The 22,582-nt window shown below is 43.3% G+C and overlaps 1 protein-coding gene across 3 annotated transcripts in view; it reads right to left on the bottom strand.

The window, feature by feature from the left end:
- PIK3R1 (phosphoinositide-3-kinase regulatory subunit 1) overlaps window positions 1–22,357 on the bottom strand; it is an 82,282-nt gene extending 59,925 nt beyond the window's left edge. Inside the window, exons 1-2 of one of the 3 annotated variants that reach the window (XM_034656312.1) lie at window positions 22,236–22,357; window positions 11,619–12,341 (exon numbers count right to left, since the gene is read on the bottom strand). In XM_034656312.1, the coding sequence (XP_034512203.1) occupies window positions 11,619–11,955 (337 nt within the window). In that variant the 5' untranslated portion in view covers window positions 11,956–12,341; window positions 22,236–22,357. Of the gene's footprint in view, window positions 1–11,618; window positions 12,342–20,311; window positions 20,451–22,122 lie in introns of those variants that run through there. The other 2 variants (XM_034656311.1, XM_002915883.4) reach the window with 2 other exon arrangements.
- Window positions 22,358–22,582: the final 225 nt, after the last annotated feature.

Below are 22,582 nucleotides of genomic sequence, written 5' to 3'. Positions count from 1 at the left end.
TTGTGTACAGATACACACATACACATGGATGTTTATGTATGTATTTCCATAAAAATTTTCATACAAGGTAAGGATCTTCCCATGTCCATAATACTGTCACACTTTCTCTGTAGTCTGTGTTTTAGAAGATGCATTTTATTTTTAAGGTGTTTGGAAAATACACACCTTAGTTTTATTCTTCGGGTAATTATTCTTCAAAGTAATCAACTTCTGCCTTTCTCATCACAAAGTTTAAACGAAAAGCAAGGTTTAAGTTTTCCCATGTGACGTGGGAAGTTTAATGTAGCTTTCTGAGCCCCTGCTGATATAAGAGTGTCTCTTGACTGCCTTTCCATGTGAAATATAAGAAAGCCAGACCCGAAGTTCTCAAGTCACCATCTTTTTTCCTCAAAACTCTACTAGTATCTTTTGACATTTACATCTGTAAAGGAGAAGGAAGCCTGAATTTTGTTCCTTGATACTTAAACAGGTATTGTGACTCGATGCTTTAATGATATTTTTATACTCAAAACCTTTTTTTGGCCAACATGCATCTAGAGGTGGCTTTCCACTGATTCCCTATGAATGAGGTAGAGAACACGTCTGAAAGTGCACACATGCATGCAAGGTTATTTTATTATGTTGCTCTCTCTCACTTGATATGATTTCCTGTTTATCAGCACTTACAATGCTCATGTTAGATCTTTGGTCCACGTATCTATCGTCTTGCTCCCTCACTTTTCTTTTTCTTTGCATTCTGGAATAGCCTTACCTACATTTCTTGTTCACAACACTAATTTTATTTTCAGCTGCATTAATTCTACTCCTTACTGTCTCTCATATGGATTTTAAGGTGCTACTGAAATTTTAATTTCTTTGCACTCTTTTTTTTTAATGCTTTCACTCCCATTTCATCTCATCCTATCATTTTTTTTCAACTCGTAAACATTTAACTGCTTTCTGCCCTGCCTTCATTAGGGCCATGTCATTTTGAANGTCTTGCTCCCTCACTTTTCTTTTTCTTTGCATTCTGGAATAGCCTTACCTACATTTCTTGTTCACAACACTAATTTTATTTTCAGCTGCATTAATTCTACTCCTTACTGTCTCTCATATGGATTTTAAGGTGCTACTGAAATTTTAATTTCTTTGCACTCTTTTTTTTTAATGCTTTCACTCCCATTTCATCCCATCCTTTTTTTTCAACTCGTAAACATTTAACTGCTTTCTGCCCTGCCTTCATTAGGGCCATGTCATTTTGAAGTAATAAATCGTTGGTGGAGGTCTGCTCTTTCTTCAGATCTTCTATTTGATCCCCTTTCCCTTTATGGAGCAACACCGCTCAGCGGGCTCAGCCGTACTTTTCCTGATCAGTGATCACTATGCATGGAGAAATCGACCCAGACCTGGCGTTCGCTCTGAGCTGCCCCTGATCTGTCGGGTGCTGCTTCAGGCGTACAGTTGGCTGGCCAGTTAAGATGAACAGTTCCCAGCCCAACTCCCAGTGCGGTTTTCATTCCAATGTAGTTTCGCTAGCCTGGAAGAAAACCTTCTTCTGCCTTCACTGGCTGGCTTTCTGAGTCTGTGAATGATGGAGAACTCCATCAGTACTCAGACCCTCAGTCCAAACGGAGGTCCTTCTAACCCTTCCCTACCTCCAACGCTTTACTTTTGGGGAGGAAGATTCTCAGGACATGAACAGGAACAGCCCCTGTCTCACCACCCCAGCCTTGCCCGGTTATTTTCTGAGTTAGGATCTCCACTGAATAAAAAAACACCACTGGGGGAGATTAGAAAGAGGAAGGGAAGGGCATTCTGGGGACAGCTGCCTAGGCTCTTTCTGAATTAGGGGCAGAGAGTTGCGGAGGACAGGACTCTGCCTCTCTATTTATAGGTGGTCAGAACTTACTCTGCCTATGTTTTTAAACCTGGTTCCGTTTAGTTTACTGTAGACATTTTCCCTGCTAGTCCTCATTTTTATAACTCTTGAGAATATAAAGTGTTTTTCTCTACCTTCTTAGGGACTCTAGTGGGAAGTCTCAAGAGGCTGTGTCAGGACCACCAGGCAGAGACCTTTTTAAATAAGGAAACTTTCAAATGTTTCAAGGGAAAAAAAACATAAGCAAAAATAAAAGCATCTAAGAGGTTTTGCCAGCACTCATCGCCTTTGAGACTATCTCTGTGCAATGTCACATTGTCCTTTTAAACACCCAGAAATAAAATTCACCTGTGCCTTTCACGTGCCCTCACCCACCTTCCTTGTCCTTGGAATTCTGGAAACAGAAACACAATGTTTATGTTATAAACTTGGCAGTGACTGACTTTCCTAAGAAATGAAGTTTGACATTCAAAGGAATTTAGCCATTTAGCCAGTCTTTAAAATGGCAATTACTGCTAACTCTGACAGAACTTAGGCTTAGGTTTAAGACTTCAGATTCATTTGAGTCAGTTTGGGATTTCTTGTACTTATGGATTCCAAGTAGCCACTATCTACACGCCAAAACAGATAATTCTTATGCTGGACGTTCTCAGCTTTCTGGCTTTTAAATAGGTAATAACCAGCCTGCGCTCCATTTCGATCAAAATGACAAAATGATAAGACAGAAAAAAGAAAATTTGAAATTCAGCGAAACATGTGAAACAGACAGTAACTTTCTCCCAAATAACAGACATGGAGGGAAAATCATTTATCAATGGTATGTAACTTCAGAGGATCTGATCAAGGTTTATTTCTTCCCAAAAAAACCCACATACACATACATATACCCAAAACTTTGTCTTAGTTTCATGGTCTCATCAGTCTTTTTGTAACTCAAACCTTTAATATATTTAACAGACATGAGAAAATGCTGTGAGTTGTATGTAAAACAAAGGTAATTTGTTGTGTGGTTGTATGAATGTAACAGCCAATGAAACTTAAAAGATAAAACAAACATAATTAAAGACCACCCAAAAAGCTGAAACTATCTGGTTTCTTCAGTTACTGATAACTTCACAAAAGACTGCTTAACAAGATCCACACAGCTGCCTACTGGAAGGCTCCGAACCCTAGGAATGCCCCTTCTCTGAAGTCCCCTTCTTTTTAAATATTTACAAAATCATTTGAGGTTTAGCTTCTTAATCTGGAAAATGATTATAACAATGCAATCTTTGCAGGGTGGATGTAAGAATCAAATGAAAAATGTCTATGAAAAGCCTACCAGAAAGCTTGGCAAACAGTTAAGTCTGCAAATTTTATGGTCCTTTTTGGTGACATTTATTTTGTTAGTTTAAGGTACATTTTGAAAAAGGCATTTTCAGCATTTAAATAACATCCATNTTGGCAAACAGTTAAGTCTGCAAATTTTATGGTCCTTTTTAAAAAAAAAAAATTTTTTTTTAATTTTAAAGCCTTGGTGACATTTATTTTGTTAGTTTAAGGTACATTTTGAAAAAGGCATTTTCAGCATTTAAATAACATCCATGGGCGAGTGTGGTATAAGGACTACACTATATACTTCTGATATATCCTAGCCAAATTCATTAAATCTCATTCCTTGGTACTTAGCAGAAGATCAATATTATTTAGCAATAAAGTCACCCTGCTCTAACCTTTTTGAATCAATCTTTCTCCTTCAACAATGGGAAATTTACTTTTTCGCTACCTAAAAAAGAAAGTTAGCAATGTTCTAAAATACTTTCAAATTATAAAGTAATGATACAAACACTCAACTCTGTTTCTACAATTAGGACACAGGGATAGAAAGATGTATTTCGAACGAACCGTTCACTGATAAAGAACGTTAAAAATTATGTTTAAAAATAGGATAAAAATAAACCTAGCGGTGTTTAATGCGGATTCACAGTAGATCGTCTTATTTACAACCTGAAATAATTTTGAAAACTGAATTTGCCAGGAGCCAGCCACAAGCTGGGGCCGACTTTTTGTCACAGTGTCAATGGTACCATGTGCCAAGTCGGAGGGCACTGTGGCACTCTCCGTCCTCGGGGTAAAGCTTGGAGGATGAGGATGACCCCCCCAACTATCTATGCGAATATGTCACCTCTTGGGCACATGCTGATACCTCTACCCCATACATCTGAAGAGCTCTGAATAAACCAATCTTCATAGCCTGAATAGACAAATGTTAGAACCATCACCCTGTCTACCAGCCTTGGAGAATTTAACAAAAAACCCAGAAGACAAAGCCTTGGGAACTCTGAGCTCCTATCATGTCAACGCATTCTGTTACACCACAGAGACACAGTACAAGGCAGGCATTCCATGAATATCTCCCGATTCACTCGTGAACTGCAAGGTGTCAAACTGGAAGTCACAAACCCAATTAGATGTCAGTGATTCCTGAGAGTCCGCCAGCAGAGCGAGGGCACAAATTCTCACACTGGTGGAATATATCTTAAGATCATACAGCACACAGTTTCGCAAAATCTTGCTATTAATTTGGCACCTTTGTTAGCAATAATCCCATCTGATCTCACAGCCCAACCTACACCTCAGATTTTGCGATGAGGTCGCACGAGCACATCTGCCCAACCATCCTAGCTTGTTTTTCCGACCTAAGTCCCTTCACTGCTTACCCTTCTTCTGCCTTCTGGGCTGAAGTACTGGGGAAACACTACTAGTGACAACTTCAGTTTTCTGGATTATGTTTCTCAACAATTCTTATGAGTAGGAATAGAGAAATTTTTACTGACCAAGTGTCAGCAAGATTAAAAGAAAAATACAGTCAGAAGTCAGAAGAGACAGTATTTCTTATTTTACAATTAGAGAATGTTAGGATTAGAGGGATTAAGGAATTTATAGGAAGGAGAGTAGAATTTCTGACTCAAGTAATGTATCACAGAGATTTGTACTTATACCAACATCTTTGCTATCTCGGATATCAAATTTGATCACCAAATTACAAACAGTTTCCTACAACACAGTTTAATAAATTCACAGTCAGAACTTCACTATGCATCAAACTGTGACAGGATAAGAGAATCTACAGGCACCATGTAATACATGCTACCAACTAGAAGTAGATGAGCAGATGAATGCCAACACCCGCAAGCAAGACAGTGTCCAGAAAAGGTATTCCTGAAAATGACAGCCATACTTTAGAGGGCATAGAGCCACTGGGACAAAGTTCTGCATACATAATTAAACAGAAAGATCTGCTGCTTGTTTTTATTTTCAATTGCAAAGTTCTATTTTATCAGATCATTTTAAAAATGTATGGTGCATGGTATTCTCACAGTAAAAACAAAATACTGTGGTCGTTTATAGAAATTAGTAAGGAGGAATAACACACTGATCAAGTATTCTGACAGTATTCTGTTAAACTTGACATTTTAGGGAAATTATACCCAAGGAATTAAAATAAAGCCAACTGCTAGTACACTCTGACCTCCTCTATTAGATTAGTTTCAATGAAAGCCTAAGAACTGTTTTGGTACGGAACGCCATAAAATCAACCAAGACCTCAAAACATTAGATATAATCCATCATGCAATTATGCTTCTCATTTCTAGCTATCACACCACGTTATTTTCTCCCTCTTCAGCCTTCAAACCAATTTTATGTCATTCCTCATGGAAATTTGTTCGCAACAAAGACACACATATATGCAACAGCCAGCTCTGCTGCTAACATCTGTTTTCTTTTACTAAGAAAAACATGGATATGTAAATGGCATCACGTATTTCGTATTCTTTTCTGCCAGAGGTACAAAATTCTCCCCTTTCTGGATGCTACTTAGCAGATGTAAGGCACGATTTGTTGTTGACTTTAAGGATTTCGATTGTTTGTTTTCTCAAACTCTGACTTACTGGAGAAGCGCTTATTAATCAGAATGTCTCCTGTTTTAGACAAAGATGCATTCACCTAGGAACCAGAGAAGACGGACGTCAAAGTTATCAAAGAATCTACTGACAACTAAACTAAAAAAGAAACATTTTCAAAATATAGAGTTGTACTTTTATGACAAGGAAGATTTTATTAGAACATCACCATTAGCTTGGTTGCTAGGAAACAAAATAGACTCACTCCACTTAATAGAGATCCTGTTCAAATCAGAGGTGTGAAGGTTTTATTTAGGTAGTACAGATATGGACTTTGGACGCTTTACCCATTCTGCGGGGGGGTGGGGGGGTGGGGGTGGGAAGAGAACAGAGTGAAATGTCTAAAGCCAGAAGCCTTAATGAAATCATCTGAACGTATATCTCACCTAAAAAAAATACAACCTGCATATCATAGCTCTGTGATTCTAAATGACACGTGTCATGGTAACATGGCAGAAATCTTTTCCTCAAGGAATGTCTTATCTGTAACCTTGAACTCAATTGTCACCAGCTCCAGGAAAGAAAAAATCAAGCCCTTCTGGCCAAATAACAGACTGGAGCAAGGAGGGAGGAATGTCTCCCTCTCTGGGAGTACCAAGAGGAACTCCCTACTCATCCCCCCTTAGGGTTTGCTTTTAATGCCTAACATGGCCAGCCAGGTCAGGCCAGAACTTTTCTTGCTAAAAAAAAGCAAGAAAGAAAAGGAAAGAAATGAAAATCTTTTCTCTGTTTGTCAATTTCCTTCTCAACTAACCGTGGATATGCCAATTATTAACTAGGGTTACTTTCTCTTCACATTTCTGGGGAGACAAAATAATTAAATTTAAAATTCACAGGACAAATGTCTTAAAAATCAAGCATTTAGTAAAAAGATTCAAAATAGAAAAAAAAGAATAGAAATGTTGGCACTCAAGCAGAAGAACTATATTATAACACGTAACTTAATACAGGAGTAATTCCTTCTGGGATTTTAAAAGAAGTGGTTAAGCTCATCTGATTCTATAAAAAATAATTATCACATTTGTTTCTCCAGACCTACTCTTTAGTCAGTTATATTGATGATATCTTTTGGAAATGTATTTCATTTCATCTAAAAACACAGAGGTCAAACACTTTAATTTTTGTATCTGGGTAAAAATCTCTAGTGTTCTGATTAATTTTTCCAGTGGGTCGTTAGAGGCAGGGTTCTAAGGCCTTGATCTTCAAATACCCTTTAACCAGACCTGCTTTCTCACAAAAGCAGCACGGTCAATGCAGAACCGGCAGTCAGCACCACAAGTCCGATGTCTCACCCCACACCATTCAGGGGAGCTCAACAGGACAAAACGTCACAGCAAAGTCTCACTTAAGTAGGAGAAAAGGTGAAGAAAGTTATGACAAGGCAAAATCTGAATGAAAGCAGAACTCATAAAGGCAGGAATTCGTGAAGCAAAGCAAATTACTTTCACGGGTACTATGTGGGTGAGCAAGAGCTGTATGTTATGACCATAAGGCTCAGCAAAGGTGTGTAATTTGGGATCAGGTCACTATCTTCTGTGCCTCTGTACAGGGTAGTCAATTTAGGTGATTTATTACAGCCTTGCTTTCTAGACGAGGAATGACATCCACGGAGGGGCACTCAGATGCTGAGTGTGAGAGATGTAAAAATAACTTGGCCAGGAAAACCTTGAAAACAAAGATAAGTTTACAAGCTTTTTTCTTTTTCTGCTTAGAAAGAAATCTGATCAAAATTTAAAATAGGCCTCACCCAATGTGTGCTTTTTGTTTTATATGTGGAACCAGCTGGGCCCTGGGACTCACTGTCATTGTCTGAAGTGGGGGCTGGTAAGGGGTGTGGGTGGGGGACGGACGTCAGTATGAACTCGGATCGGTGAGTGGTTTCTCAGGTTAGCAGATTCCAGTGTCCCAGACACATACTAACATGGTCACTGGTCCATACAATAAGCCAGGTTCTAGTCGCTAGAATCCCACTAGTCTACATACGGTGCGTTAGCATGACTTTAATGAACGAATCGCAAAATACGGTCTCAAGAAATAGCCCCAGGGGACAGCTGCCGATGAAAGAAAGGAATGCATTTTCATTCCCCTATCCCTACATCTCCACCTTCCTCATCTGCAGTGTACGGAGAAATAGGGACCAAATAGGGACCGTGGCTGAATGGGGGTTGTGTGTTTGGGAATGGAATGCCGGTGTCTGAAGAGCCTAATGCACAAAGAGCTAGGGTTCCGTGTTTCCCCAGCATGGCTCCCCTATGGACCAAGTGACACCCATGCTGCACGCCCCTCACCTGTGCAGAACACCGAGGAGGTTCTCGCCAAAGTAGATCAAACAGGGCTTCATGAAACTGTGGGAAAGTGTAACGCGACACTCCTCTTGGCAATATTAGCCCCCAGGCAAAGGGAAGGAGATGAAAGGAGGGGAGAGGGAATAAAACCTGTGCCTGAGGACACGCGCTGATCTTGACACATGTTCTAATCACTTTACTTAAGTGGCTGACAGAACCCACTATCAGCTTAACACGCTTTCCCACTAGCAGAACTATCTATCCTAAGCACTGGAGTAGAAAATAACAGTTTTGGAGACATAGTATGCAATGGTCAAGGCCAAAGCTGCAAGATTCCTCAGATGTGAATGATGTGAAAACAAAGCAGCTGTGATTCCTAACAACAGAGCGGGCTGTTACAGTCTCGTGCGCCTGTCCGTGACACAGAGTGCATGGCTCTCCTTTCAAGTCACCTGGGATGTGAAACATTTAGAGGAAGAACCTCAAAAGCAAGCCTGTATCCACTGAGAACCTATTGCACTGTTCTAGATACTTGGGATCATGGAGGAACAACCAAGAGCCCCACCATCATGGAGCCTGCAATCTAGCAGAGGGAGGAGACAGTAAATACCAACATGGGAAGTAAATTCTATAGGAGGTTAGATAATAAATGGTTTGCAAAAGCAGAGGGGCAGGTCACCACGTGAAGCAGGGTGAGCAAAGCCAGCCTCCATGAGAAGATGGAGCAGAGGGGAGAGAAGGTTTGCCCAAGGGAAGTGTGAGGAAGAGCTGGCCAAGTGGAGGGGAGGAAGCACAGCCCTGAGGTGGGAGGGGGAAGCACACGCTATCAGAAGGCATGATATCTCTCTCGAATCTTGACCTCATTTTTCATCGCAACTTCCCAGCACAAAACAGGGATGCAGTTCATGTTTACTGAATGACTTTGAAGCCGGTAAATGCAACAATGTCCAAAGAACAAATTCAATTCAATCGACAGACTGGGCTTCCTAAGAGACTTGATGCAAAATGTACCGGTGGAAGGTTTAGCAGATTCTCAAATGAGTCTCAAAAGCTCAATTTCACAGCTTTATTTCCAGAAACATTCAAGGAAAAGTGGAAAAGTGGGTTCTATTATGTAAGGAGGAATCCCTCGCACAGTCTACTTCTGGCCAGAGTCCAATCACAACTTTCTTTTAAGAAGGGAGAAGGCTGCAAGAGCAGGAGACAAGAACCACACAATTAGCACGCAGGCAGGAGTGAGCACCCTCTCTCTAACCCCTGCCCATTACGGGGGAGTGCCAACTCTCCCTATGACACTATCTCAACAGGAGCCCTGCGTTTGATCCCAGGCCTCGAGGGTAACCTTCTAAGTAAAACAAAGTCAAACACTACAAACAGGTTAAATCACGTGGGGGGGGGGGTTTAAAAAGAAAAAAGTGCTGAATAATTCAATTACAGTAAGAAAAGAACTATCCTCTCTCGCTGTCCCACAATTTGTCACTGCAAAGGCTTCCAAATAAACATCCACATGGGCAAAAGAAACCAGACTCCCATGGTTTCAACATATATGTTTGCCCTTATAACTACTTTCCTTATCAATGTGACATGCAACTGGGAGGAGCTACTGAATTCTCATTCCAGACAAATCCTATTTAAATGAGGACAGAAGACTAACATCTCCGGGAAATGTAACGTTTAGTACTACGCTCCCCTCACAACCTCCCCATACTGTCTCTTCAACCTTTCAGTGACTCCGGATTTCTCATTTACATTTAGGCCCGCTCTTGTCTAATACCTGAAGGCACATTATCATGGGTTTCTTCCCTAAATTCTGCTAAAAATTTCCAATTACTCTACCTTTTTGTGTGTTACAAAGAAAAAAGAAAAGGCTGTGAAAAATCTCCATTGTCACCACATCACATGAGAACGCAAGCCTTGTAAAATAGTTTAGGACCTAAAAAGAGAAAAATCATTTTGCTTATAATGAAAGTTACACCTAATAGCAGTTATCAAATGCAATTTTGCTCAGAAATTATTTTTACAAAATCTGTGTCACTAATCTTGACAAGATGCCCCTTTTCCCACCTTTTAAGGAACCTTCTCTAATCCAACACAGATACTTGTAGGGTTTTGTCATCTTTTGTATCCTGGGACAAATTAAATAATTTTTCCTTTTGAATCAGCCTACTTTGTTTTTTTTTAAACTTCAAAAATAAACAGCCAAATTAAAAATATGTAGTTTGGTGGGGAAAAAACAGTAATGTATACACCTTTAATCTGCTCAGTGAAATGCAATGGTTGACAAAACCCATCTACATACGCAGTCAAGGTTTTCTGACTTACCTGCAAAGAAAAATTAACTTTTACTTTTCAACTGTAGACATTATTTGGACATTATTTATAAAGTACGGTGTCATGTTTATCAAACAAGTATCTCTTTTGGTTCGGGCAGGGGAGGAAAGGGCGTGTCCCTTCAGGTATCTCTTTCTCCTTGCATTCTGCTCCTTTATTCTCGTGTTACCTCCTTCATATGTGCTGGAATAAGCCAACGTTAAAGAAGGCATAAGAGTGTCAGAATCCCTCCCAGAGATACACTGTAATGCCACACGCAGTTGTATTTAACATGCAGCTGCTGCGGTTGGGTGCACCTGTTTCAAACCTACCTTGCCAAACCTTTCTCAGTCCTAGAATTTAAAAAAAAAAAAATTGCGAGAAAAAAAAAGCTTGAAATTTACTAACGAGGAAATAAGTATTTAACAAAGGTCATAACAGCAAAGCTGAGCAAAGGGCTTGTCTCTGCATGACACTGAACAGCAGAAAAACCTTAAACGACCAGCTGTGCACAAAGCGCGAGTGTGGACCATCTCCAATAATAAACAAGGAGCGGGTTTTGAATCAAGGTGGTTTCCATTTAAGAAAAGCATTCAGTAATTTTCCCCCCCATGACAGCCAAGCACACTAGAGGCAATAATGCTACAAATGACCCTGCCCCTCAAGGGAAAGAACTCCCTCTGCATCTATACTGAGTGTGGGATTAGGCAGCTTCAGCCAGAGTGTTTCTGGAGAGGAAACCAAGAGGGAGATCCCAGGTTATAAAAACAATGCTTTCTTCTCTGCTGAGTTCTGTGGTCACTTTATTGCTCTTGACATTTTTCCATACAAATCCAATTCATGTTAAATATACTGACTTACCCTCTACTTTCCCCAAATGATTATTTTAAATCCATTAGTATCAGTTACAAGAGGAAGAATGCATAGTGTTTAATTCCACAGCAACTATAATAACACGGTTTAAAGATGCTCACGAAACAGGTTCTCATATACCATCTCCCTCTGTTTACAACTGTCTACCCCACAAACACCAATTTCTAGTCCTGTAATGACTGACCAAGTTTTTATATACCATACATAAATGCAGATAAATTTGCCAAAATGGTCTTCCTCGAGTGTGACAGCCTGACACAAATCTCAGACTTTTCCTTAAAAAAAAAAAAAAAAAAAAAAAAAAAAAAACCCCAAAANGCCACGAAGCAATCACTCATGAATACTGACCTTGCTGTTGTTCACCGTCTGCTTCAGCTTTCGAAGAACCTGGTGCAACAGGAAGGGGTCGAGGGGGTCGGGGCTTTGGTGTGGGAGGAGAGATTTTTTTCCTTCCAATATATTCAACGTAAGTTCCCGGAAAGTCCCCTCTTTCCCCGGTGGTTTCATTATAACCATTTAACCAGCCAATTTCTTCAGGCCTGGCTTCCTGTCCATCACTGAATCCAAGAGCTACTAAGGACCCTTTATTCACAGTCAAGACATCACCCAAGTGCAAGTCAATATCTTCTTCTCGTTCCTTTTTGTAATCATACAGCGCTCGGTACTGGTAGCCCTCGGCACTCATGGTTGCGAGTCTGTGACCATGCAACAGAGGAGTCTGGCGACACGCTGCAGTCTGATCTTACGTTTCTACGGAAAGTGAATTCAGAGAGTATGTTAAGATTCCTAGTATGTGCCCAGCAGACGACAAAGGACAACTCTCCACAGTTTTAAGAGGAGAGGTGACTGAATGTCCGGCTGTCCATCTGTCCTCCATCAATGGTGTGACTGAAGACAGGGTGCCACTTCCTCTGCGGCCCACAGTCCTCCCACTGGCTTCCTTTTCAGCAGCTCGTCAACACTTGGCCTCCAGGCTGATTCTCGCAGCGAGGCCCAATCCTTTCTGACACTCTTGTCACACTGTCCATCTGGCGTCTGATTTGACTGTGTCACTCCACACGCGAGCTTCACCTAGCAAAGGAAAAACAAGACTTATGAATGAACATCACACTTTGCCATCTGTGTGAATTTGAATTTCTATTTCCATTCAACAAGTATTTAATCAATTTGGCATACACACACGGGCCAGTGCACTATTGCTCAACATGATATGTACAACAAAGATTAGTAAGACAGTCCCTGCCTTCCAAGAACATGAGGCAGGGGTGGGAGGTGTGCTGGCATGTGGCAATGTCTCTCGGATAAGCATGGTACACAAGGAACCATAACACTAGGTAAACAGCAGAAGACAGGCAGAGGCGAAACGCTGTTGGGCTCCACTGAGGGAGAGACCACATCTCACCGCGGGGATCTGCAGACAGAATGGAATGTGTGGCAGGATCTTAGGTACAGGTGTGACTAAGCGAATTTCGTATTCTGGGAAGAGCTAGAACAGGCAGTCCAAAGCGTCGGAAGCCAAAGAGGGAGCACTGGAACTGGATTAGAAAGACAGGGAGGGGTTATATGACATGATGCACGCCTGCACTGAGCTCGGGAGTACTGTGGTCTAACTTCAGGAGCCACCAAGAGCGCTTGGAGAAAGGGGAGCAACAATGAGAGATGCACTTGAAGAATCTCAGTCTACCTATGGTGAACAGCACGGACTGGCGGGGGGGACAGAGGGGTGAAGATGAAAGCTCTAGGACAGTGGCGGGGGCGAAAGGCCCTGAGGGCATGAACCAAGCCGGCATCAGAAGATACGGAAGGGGAGGAATGAAGCAAGAGACCCTGCAGAGAAAGCAGGAGTGGATGTGGTGATGCCTGAATCAGAGTCAACACGGAACAGGAGCAGAAGGCCAAACCCGAGTTAATTAGGGTTAATACACTTAATACAACGGTTAGTGTGGTGGGGGAGAGAGGGAACCCACTACAGATCTGATCAACTGCAAGTAAGGCAAGTAAGGCAAGGCTGAACTCAATGGAATGGAGGAACTCTGAAGGAAAAAAATATCGAAGGTTAAAAAATGATCTACGGATAAAACACTGAGGTTCACTGAATGCAACCTTAAAAGCAGAGTCAAGGTTTGGAGACAAGCTAAGTCCGGGAAACAATGCATAAGAGGATTTGGATGGGACAAGGTGATCCCTAAGACCAAATCCTGCAGGAGCCTCCAGCAGGGGGAAAGTGAGGCAAGGCTAAGTAACCCGGGGCTCTGCCCATCACCGCGTCATCACTGACTTCTGAGAAAGCAGACTCTAGTCTAGAGACACTGAGGACAGTCGCTAGAATTGAAGGAGCTAAGGAAATGAAGAGGAAGTAAAAACGGCTGCCAGAGATTACCCTGGGAAGATAGCCTGGTGCAGGGGGAAACGAAGAGTGCAAGTTTTTTTGTTTTTTTCTCTTTTTTTCTTTTAACACAGTAGAGGCAGAGAAATTAAAGACTCGAGAGGGAAAGTCAGCACGTGGCCTGCCAACAGCACAGGGGGCTCGGTACACACGCTGCACTCGGGTCACTTCTCAGCACTATCTTTATCATAAAGGATAAAAGCAACTTCAAGGTTTCAGTTAAGCTGGCCGAGTAGCAAAGCAATAAATGAGAGCCACAAAACATCAGCGAGCTCTATCAAAGAGAGCTTCATGTGTTTTAACAGGGGGCCACTTGAGAAGTTTAGTATTACAGGAACTCGTCAGTATATGCATCTTAATACGTAAAATCCAATCACAGCTCACGATGCTGGTATTCAGAAGTGTCAAGTATTCAACTTTACGTGGTTAGAGCCTCTCAGTGGTAGTACAATAACACTCTTAGGAGAGTTAACATTACAAGAAGCAAAAACAAACACTGGAAACCTCTGAGCAGTAAGAATATTAATTTGAGATAGTATTCTAACTTTGTATGTCAGTCATCAGATTAAAAAAAAAAACAACACAAAACTTCAGCAACCAGCAGGACGTATTAGAAAAATAAACTAGATTATGTTTGAAGACAACCTCTCCTTTTGATGGATCCAGAATCAAATTAAATATTCACTGCAGAAATTCACACAAAAATGTAGGACTAGCAAATCTCATTTTTAGTACTAATGTACTCTGTACAAATGAGACACAGAACTCTAAAGAACACGAGCATTTACATATCCCTAAATGCCTGGAAACCAGGCAACATGCCTAAGAATAATTTAATTCCTCCAAATCTGCCTTGAAATTTTTGTTAGCTTTTCCTGGCAATGTAGGTCTTTTTGGAAAAAAAAAAAAATCCTCAACTAGTATGTTGGATAGATCTTTCCACCAGCTGCTGCCTCTGTCTTGTTCTATTTCAACAACCCTGTGGGCCAGTTTGGTGAGATTCTCAACAGAATGGGTAATATAATATCTACCCTCCCGCCCTCCCTCCCTCCCTTCCTGTCTGTTTCTCTCTCTTCCCCACACAGCCCTCAGCCACCACCAGGCCCCTGATCACAGCACACCTAGGCAGAAATGCATGTTCCTAAACAGGGGACACCATACTAAGAAGAGGCCCCACGTCTGGTCAAGGTTTTACCAACCCAAAAACTGTGCATATGTTAGCCTGAGGATAAATCCTTGCAAGGAGAAAAAGAACCCTGAGGAACCTGATGACTGAGAATAGCAATCCCCAACCCAGGCGCCAAAGACCTAGATGTCTCTACTAATTCCTGTCCCTCGCCGTTTTTTAAAAGGAGAACCTTACTTTCCGTGTGAGAAGAATACTGCGTAGAATTCTGGACCTTCATCTGATTTAAAAACAAAACAAAAAACCAAAACCCAAAACCCAACAAAAACCCTCATCTTCTATGACATTAGGGTTATAAGAACAAACCATTCCTGTCTTCTGGGACTCCACCACGTCAAGGCCAGGAAGATCAATCCAAACAATTCAAGGTTGGCCAAAGTCAGAGCCAACTAAGGGGCTGGACAGCAACCTTGTAAGAGAAGAGGGCGCACTGACTAGTCATCTGGGCGGCAACTGGGTAGCGTCCTGTGGCAGAGTGCGTGGCGGCCTTGGCCAGGGAGAAGGGGCAGGCACCTGGACCACGATGCAGGCTGCAGACTTTCTGACGGCCACACCCATTTCGATGACTGTCACTGTCACCATGGTCATTACGGGCACCATCGAACTCTTACTGGGAACTGTGTGTGTATTAGCTCACTCAACCATTGCCACCTAATGTTCATTAGGAACTATACAAGCATTAACATGTTCACTACTCAGCACAACCCGGACGCAGTACTATCCACACTCTCACTTTACAGAGGACGAAACTGAGGTACAGAGAACTGAATACCTTGGCCACAGTAACACTCAGCAACTGGGAGGTGGAATGACAGCTCACATTTAAGCAGTCTTGCTCCAGGGACATGACTTGACACCACTAGAACCCACTGCCCAAATTCAACTTGCTTTGATGACTGAGGACAGCCCAGGTGTGTCCACAGGGTCAAGGATGCTGGTTCTCTGCCGGCACATTCTGACCCCTCAGATTAACCCTGAATGTCTGCTTTTTATTGACCCTCTGTGACGGTGGCCTCACTGATAACGTTTGTGGCTCTTTTACAAACACACCTGCCCGAAAAAGCCACGACGACTTGGCAGCAGTTCCACCGAGTTTCTTGGACAATGCAAATTTTCTTTCCAAGAGACTTCAGTAAATGCATCCTTGCCAAAGAAGTCTATAAACTCGTGAATGAGAGAATACTGGGTACATCACTTCTGGAATCCTGCCCACTTCTGCTCTACGAGTTGAAGCTTCTGCCACCGGTATCCCTCTTGGCATCTATGCCCCCTACCGATACCCCAGCCCCTTGATTACACGATTTCTAACAACTCAGCTCCTCCCTAGGGGAATATGTAGAGCATTAACCCATAGTCACAAGAACTATCCTATCCAGACAACTGGCAGATTCTTTTTTCTCTTATACTCACGTTCTCCCCAGGACTGCAGAAGACTCAGCAACCTCAAACACTGGCAATACCTGTGTGATGTAACCTTCCCAGGATCAATTTGGAGCCCGAACTACCCACATAGACAGGATATATGCTGCCCAGATTCACAAAATTATGCCTCCAATCTCTTTGGCTACATTCACCGGTCCAACGAACTAATTCCACCTAGCTCCAACATAATTGTTAACACAGCAAAGGTTTTATACGTGGGTAACACCCACCTATCCATAATTAAATGTTTTCAAATAAGCAATGCAATTTTATGATTTAAGCTCCAAGCTAGTGCATACGTAAGTTATGGTAACAAAAGATATAAAGGAATTTTATAAACAAACAACTAACTTATTTTTACGTAATACCGCATGCAACAGTTCCAAATTTCTTTAATGGTAATTACTGTGTTCCAATCTTTCAATCCTTTGAAAGACTGCCTGCCTGCAACACACCATTAATCAATGTGTATTTTCTCTCTCTGCCACAACACTGTGCCATTCCTATTCTGTTTCTCAAAATAAAATGTGTCTGATGCCTGACAATCAGGAACCCATGACTTCTTAATGTAGAAAGGCCTGAATGCAAACTTTCAACTTAACCCTCTAACCCGCAGGCATTCTGGCAAAGAACCAAACAAAATTCTTTGAAAAGTCCTCTGACTTTGCTGACTTACTCATTCCCCCTTTACAAAGGACAAGGATTTAGCAAACTTGGCGGGGAGACAGGAATAGAGGACATTTTTAAATAACTTGAAGTAAATCAGGAATAGGCTCCAATCCTATGATTCAATGAAGGTTTCACGCTGGGTCCTAGCACACAGTGGGTCTTCACCTCGGCTGCAGGTGATGGAGGGTTCCTGGGCCGACAGCCTACACTTCCTGCATTCCATCTCTCCATCCTCCCTGGGCTAGTTCTGAGTCTAGGGCAAGCTCCCAACCTAAATTCATAGTCTTTTTAAAAAAACAAATCATCATTTAAAAATCTCTTCACCTGTCCAATAGAACATCCTGGAAATCATAAAAATCAAAGTCAGAGCAAAGTTAGATTAAGCCTAAAGTAACAGTTATCAGATATCCCCATTCATTTTCAAACCAACCAGAATGTGTTGTGGGCTGTGATGCTCAGGGCTGCTTCCACACTGTGGGCAAGCAGGGTGTCTAACGCAAGACTCCGGCCTGCAGCCCTTCTGAGGCTGGAGGAGCAGTGGGGATGGGCGGGGTAGGGAACAAGCCCAGGTGAAACAACCAGGACCCAGGACTCTCCAGAGGCAAAGAGATGACACCAGCCGGAACGCCTCAGGCGGGCAGAGAAGAGAGGCCCAGGTCCAGCTGGAGTCCTCACCAGGAGGCTGGCAGAAAGATGCTGGTGCTCCTGCTGCGGGGCCTGAGAAACACACCCCACCACCCAGGCAAGGCCGTGGGGTTGACTGTTCCAGTTCTCTGCACCATCACGGGGAAGAGGCCGGAGGAAACGGCGGTGGAGCGAGAGGACTGAAGGAGATGATCTGAACCCTCTCCTCTCATGAAAATACAATGGTATTTTGCGAAAGTCTTAACGAGAGGATTAGTATAAGCACTGAGCTTCAGACACAGGCAGCTGTCCCCATCACTGTCTGGATTTTTAACCTTGGGCAAGTCACTCAGATCTCTCTGTGGCACAATTTTATCATCTGTGAGACAGATACAATAAGCAAACTTACACCTCCCGGGGTTACTATGAGAATTAAATGAAATTACATATATAAAGTACTTAGCTCCGTGCCTGATAATTAGAACTTAATATAACACAGTGTTTACTACAGGCCAGGCACAGCTCCTAGAGTTCTGCATAGATCAACTCACTGAACCTTTACAACCATCCTAGATACAATTACTATCCCCATCTTACAGTTGAGAAAACAAGCACAGAAAAGTTAAATGATTTGTTTGATGTTACACAGCCAGTAAATTGCAGCTATGTTATTACTGCTACCATTACTACTATTATTACTACTAGTATTCAACGCCCCTTACTGCCATTTATACAATTCTTATTTGAAACAGGAATATTTGCTAGGAGTTTTTGTTTGCGCTGCTTCTAAAGGTTTGTAAACTCCTGTAAAGGAACCCTCAAGTTACCCTGAAATAAAACTCTCTGCTATCCCTTTAATTCCTTTTCAGGGTAAAGTAGACACAAAAGGGCTGCCTGTGGACTTTGCCCACCTAGTACTCTCCCTGCCTGAGGGAGAGGGGTGGCTCTGGAGGTCAGGGCAAAGGAGACCTGGGAGGGGCCAAGACTCCTGTACAACAGGGTTTGGTGGCTGGCTCCGTCGCTGCCCTCAAAGAGGAAAGAGTCCTCTAGAGACGAAAGGTAGTGAGCTGCATCCTGAGGTTTCAGCCCTAGCTCCCCCAGGGGAATGAGTCCAGGGTCTGGACCACTGGGGTCCAGCTAGGAAGGGGAGGGGCAAGGCACGCCTGACCAGGAACCTCGCTTTATTAACTCACTCTTGCACACCAGTGGAGTTTCCTCACACTTGGGTACTCTCTGGAGTGATCCTTAACCTGAAAACTATTTGACTACAGGTGCCTGTGGGTATGTATTTGATTTACTTTAAGGAAAACAATGCTGGGAAGATAAAATCTCCAAAGATGTTTTTATAGCAGGATTTTTTTTTTCCAGCAAAAACTATGCTATGCTCATTATACACTGGGGGGGGGGGGACAACAACCCAACTAACATAAGCCAAACAGACAAGTTTATGAGTAATTACGTAGTCTATTTCTCAGTTCATTTGGCATAATGCACACGAAATGGCCTTTAATCGCCATTCTTTTAGGCAAGTAATTCCAATAAGAGAGTTGGCTGAAGCACAGCAAGAAATCACATTAGGATGGAGGTGGAGAAAACAAAGAAAAAAGAGCAATACATAACGTGAATATTTTAAAAAGTACTTACAACCTAAGTTTTTGATTAAAAACGGTTATAAAATTTATATTGTCCCTTCTAAGGTAAAAAACTAAATTGATAAGCCTTTCCTTCCACTGACGAGTAACCTCATTTTCTGAGAACTTCACTAAGAGGCTCAATTCTCGAGTTGACTGGCAAATCTCTGTGCCCTCCAAAACAGAGATATTTGTGGGGAGCCCGTCTAAAATGTATAATGTACAGAAAAAAGCACTTTCCATTTTCTTCTGCACGGTGTATACCCACAGGTGAGAGAATTAAAAGCAAAACCCCAAATGCAACCACTATCTCAGCTTTTTATCACCTACCTGACCATAAAATCATTTTCTTTACATCTGCTCATTCACCATCTCTTTATTCAATAAAACGCGTTTTCGAAATCACACAATGCAAACACAACAAAAGATGAACTGAAATTGTCCCTGTCTTCACCAACAAGTAGACAATCTTTCAGAATGGATGCCTTTTTAGAACATGACCCGTGAACTAACTAAGAGAAAAGGGAATTTTGACCAACAAACTACCTTAAAAATTACACGGCATTCATGGAAAAATTTAATTAAAACATATGGTCATTTTTAACAATACAAGATTTGGGTAGGTGGTGTACGTTTGCATTTATGATACAAAAGCCTTAAAAAAATGGCTGAGGTCCAAGTGACAATTCCACAAGATAAATACATACTACCAGCACCACTACCAACAACCAAAACATGTATTAACTATAACTTACTGGACCACTTCTGTTCCCCAAAACTAACTTTTTATGCTGTGGGGATTTCCTGATCTTAATAAATTCCAAAAAATAGCTAAGCAAAGACAATATAATTAATTGATGGGAAGTGAAGTGCTTTTTCACACTATCAGCATCACGCATGTGAAAGGACACAGTGATAACATCATTTTACAAAAGCAGATAAAACAGCAGATAGACATATGTATGCTAGAGTTCTGTTATGCAAATAACAAGAACAGGTCCCAAATCAAGATGGAAGTTAAAAAGCAAAAGCACGTCACACTTTGAAATATGAGATACACAGATCTTCCTTCCAATCACAAAAACCTATACACTGTTTTGAAAAAAGTATGACTATTACCTACCTGCAACGGGCATATAAAAACTGAAGAGGCCAGCAATGACATAATCCAGCAATTCTGCAAGGCAGGTAGTCTCCTCCACTGACCTTTCCGGTGTAAAGCTTGATTCTGAACCAAACGCATCTTCTCAAACTTTAGAGGGACACTGCCTCCCCCAAACTACCTTTAGGGTATTTTCTTTGTAACAACCAGAACACTTGCTTCCCAAAATTTAAGCAACTTCGGTTTCTAAGAAACTACCCTCTACTGATTTGAACTGTTTATTTCAAGAACAGTGTGATCTATCAAAAACCTGTAATGGTGGGTCTGGGGTTCTTTTTTAAAGATAAAAACTATTTGTGGCCTTCTCTGCAGAATTCACCAAATTCTCTGTGATTTGCACCTTGGAAATCCATTACTTTAACAGTGTGCCTCAGAAATGAACCTGTCTCCTCCTATCTTTTCTGGCTAATACCTACCCATCTTTAAAGTTGCAAAACGTGACTCAAGCTAATGAAACATTGAAATACAATCCAGCATAAATGCCTGGGTCAATAAGCTCTGTGAATGTCCCGCCTAACAATTAAAACTTGAACCTCATTACACTAAAATGACAATCTTAATGCTGCACTCAAAACCCGGAACTGCTTTATCCAGTCGTACTTCGCACTGAATGACAAAGAGAAAAAGAACAGAACAGAAAAAGAAAAGAAAAAAAAAAAGTGTCGCTTCCAAAGTCATAAAAAGCCCCAAATAAAAAGTAAACTCATACTCGGATACCAAGACTGCTGTAGCTCCACCAGGGATTAACGGTGGAAGTGAGACCTTTTGGATATTAATAGCACTCAGGGAAGCATAAGAAATTCCCCAAATCCAGTTCACACGCGTTCTGCATTCAACGTGTAACAGCCATTCCACTCACACCCTTATATTTCATGCTCGAATTCTGGTTACCAAAGTATGTATCTGTACAGGAGTGGCTGGCCTGAGCTTTTCAGTTCTCTTTGTCTTGTGATCTGCGGGGCAGTTTCTGCTCTTGGGAAGTGAGTATCAGAGCTGTGGTTGCCAGACAATTTCCCCACGATATTTTAGCTCAGGCTTGCCATACTCTTGCTTTCCCTAGCCGGCTCCATATTGCTGGGCAGGTCCCTCCAGTCTCGCCCAGCGCTACAAAAAGCTGGATTTCCGGACTGTTCGAGGACCCCATTAAATATGCCTCCAACAACCTGTCCAGGCCCAGCCGGCACTAGACGCCTCTGGGGCCCCAGCGACCAGCCGCCCCGAGGCGCACTTCCCCCACCCCGGAAGAGAAGGAAGGCAAACTTCGGAGGGCGGGGGCTCGGGGCGAGCTCCGGGGACCACCGCCGCCCCACCCGCTCGGGGGAACGGCCCGGGCAGCGACCCTGGTTGCAGCTGGAGGAGGCCGGGGGAGGCTGCGCTCCTTCCCGCTAACTCAAAGGCAACGATCTGGGCGCTCTTCTCCGGTGAAGGACCCCGGAAAACTGCAACAAGGCGACAGTAAGGACCCTCAGAAGTGTGCGGTAACGAAGGGGTGGGGACAAGCCCGAGATCGCCTGCAATTCAGGGGACGAAGGAGTCCGGCAGCGTGCAGAGCCAGCTCGTTAGAGGACCGGGGAAACGGGAGCTCGGAAACTGCCAGAGCTCGCAAGACGCTGGCCGAGAACCCGCGATGCCGGCGGCCGGCCCGCTTTCCCCCAGCTCGGCTCTGCAGAAGCGGCTGCTGGTGACAGGAAGAGAACGGCGGTAGCCGCGCGCGCACGCACTGCCTCCCCCTCCCGGGCACACACACACCCGGACCCGCTGCCGCCGCCTACCTCCCCCGCCGGCCGGCTTCCTTCCTCTGCGGGGCCCAGGCTGCAGCGGCGGCCTCCGACGCGCCTCTGACCCGGCCCCAACCCGCCCGCCGTTCCCGATCCGAGCTCGGCACCTCCAACCCGCTAGCCCGCCGCCCTCGTCGCGACCGCCGCTTCCTCCAACTCCGCTCCAGCTGCTCGCGACTCCTCTCGGTCAGCTCGCAGCTCCAGCGCCCGGTCCCGGCCCCGCCTTCGGCCCGGCCCAGAGCGCCCCGCCCCCGAGCGCGCGCCAACCAGCGCGCGCGTCTCCGCCCCTCTCCGCTGGCGCCGCGCCCTGCCGCTGCCACTCACTGTGCCGGCCTGCGAGCCGTGCGGCCGGAGGGGCGGAGCTCCAGCTCTGCGGACCTTTCCTGCGGCAGGGCTGGCCTTCCGCCCCCGGCAGCCGGGATGCCCCGGTCCGCCTGGCCGCGCGCTACCTCCG

Source organism: Ailuropoda melanoleuca, chromosome 3 (genome assembly GCF_002007445.2).
Source record: "Ailuropoda melanoleuca isolate Jingjing chromosome 3, ASM200744v2, whole genome shotgun sequence".
Taxonomy (NCBI): Eukaryota; Metazoa; Chordata; class Mammalia; order Carnivora; family Ursidae; genus Ailuropoda; species Ailuropoda melanoleuca.
The sequence above is the reverse complement of the archived record's forward strand: the minus strand, read 5'-3'. Positions and strand labels throughout refer to the sequence as shown.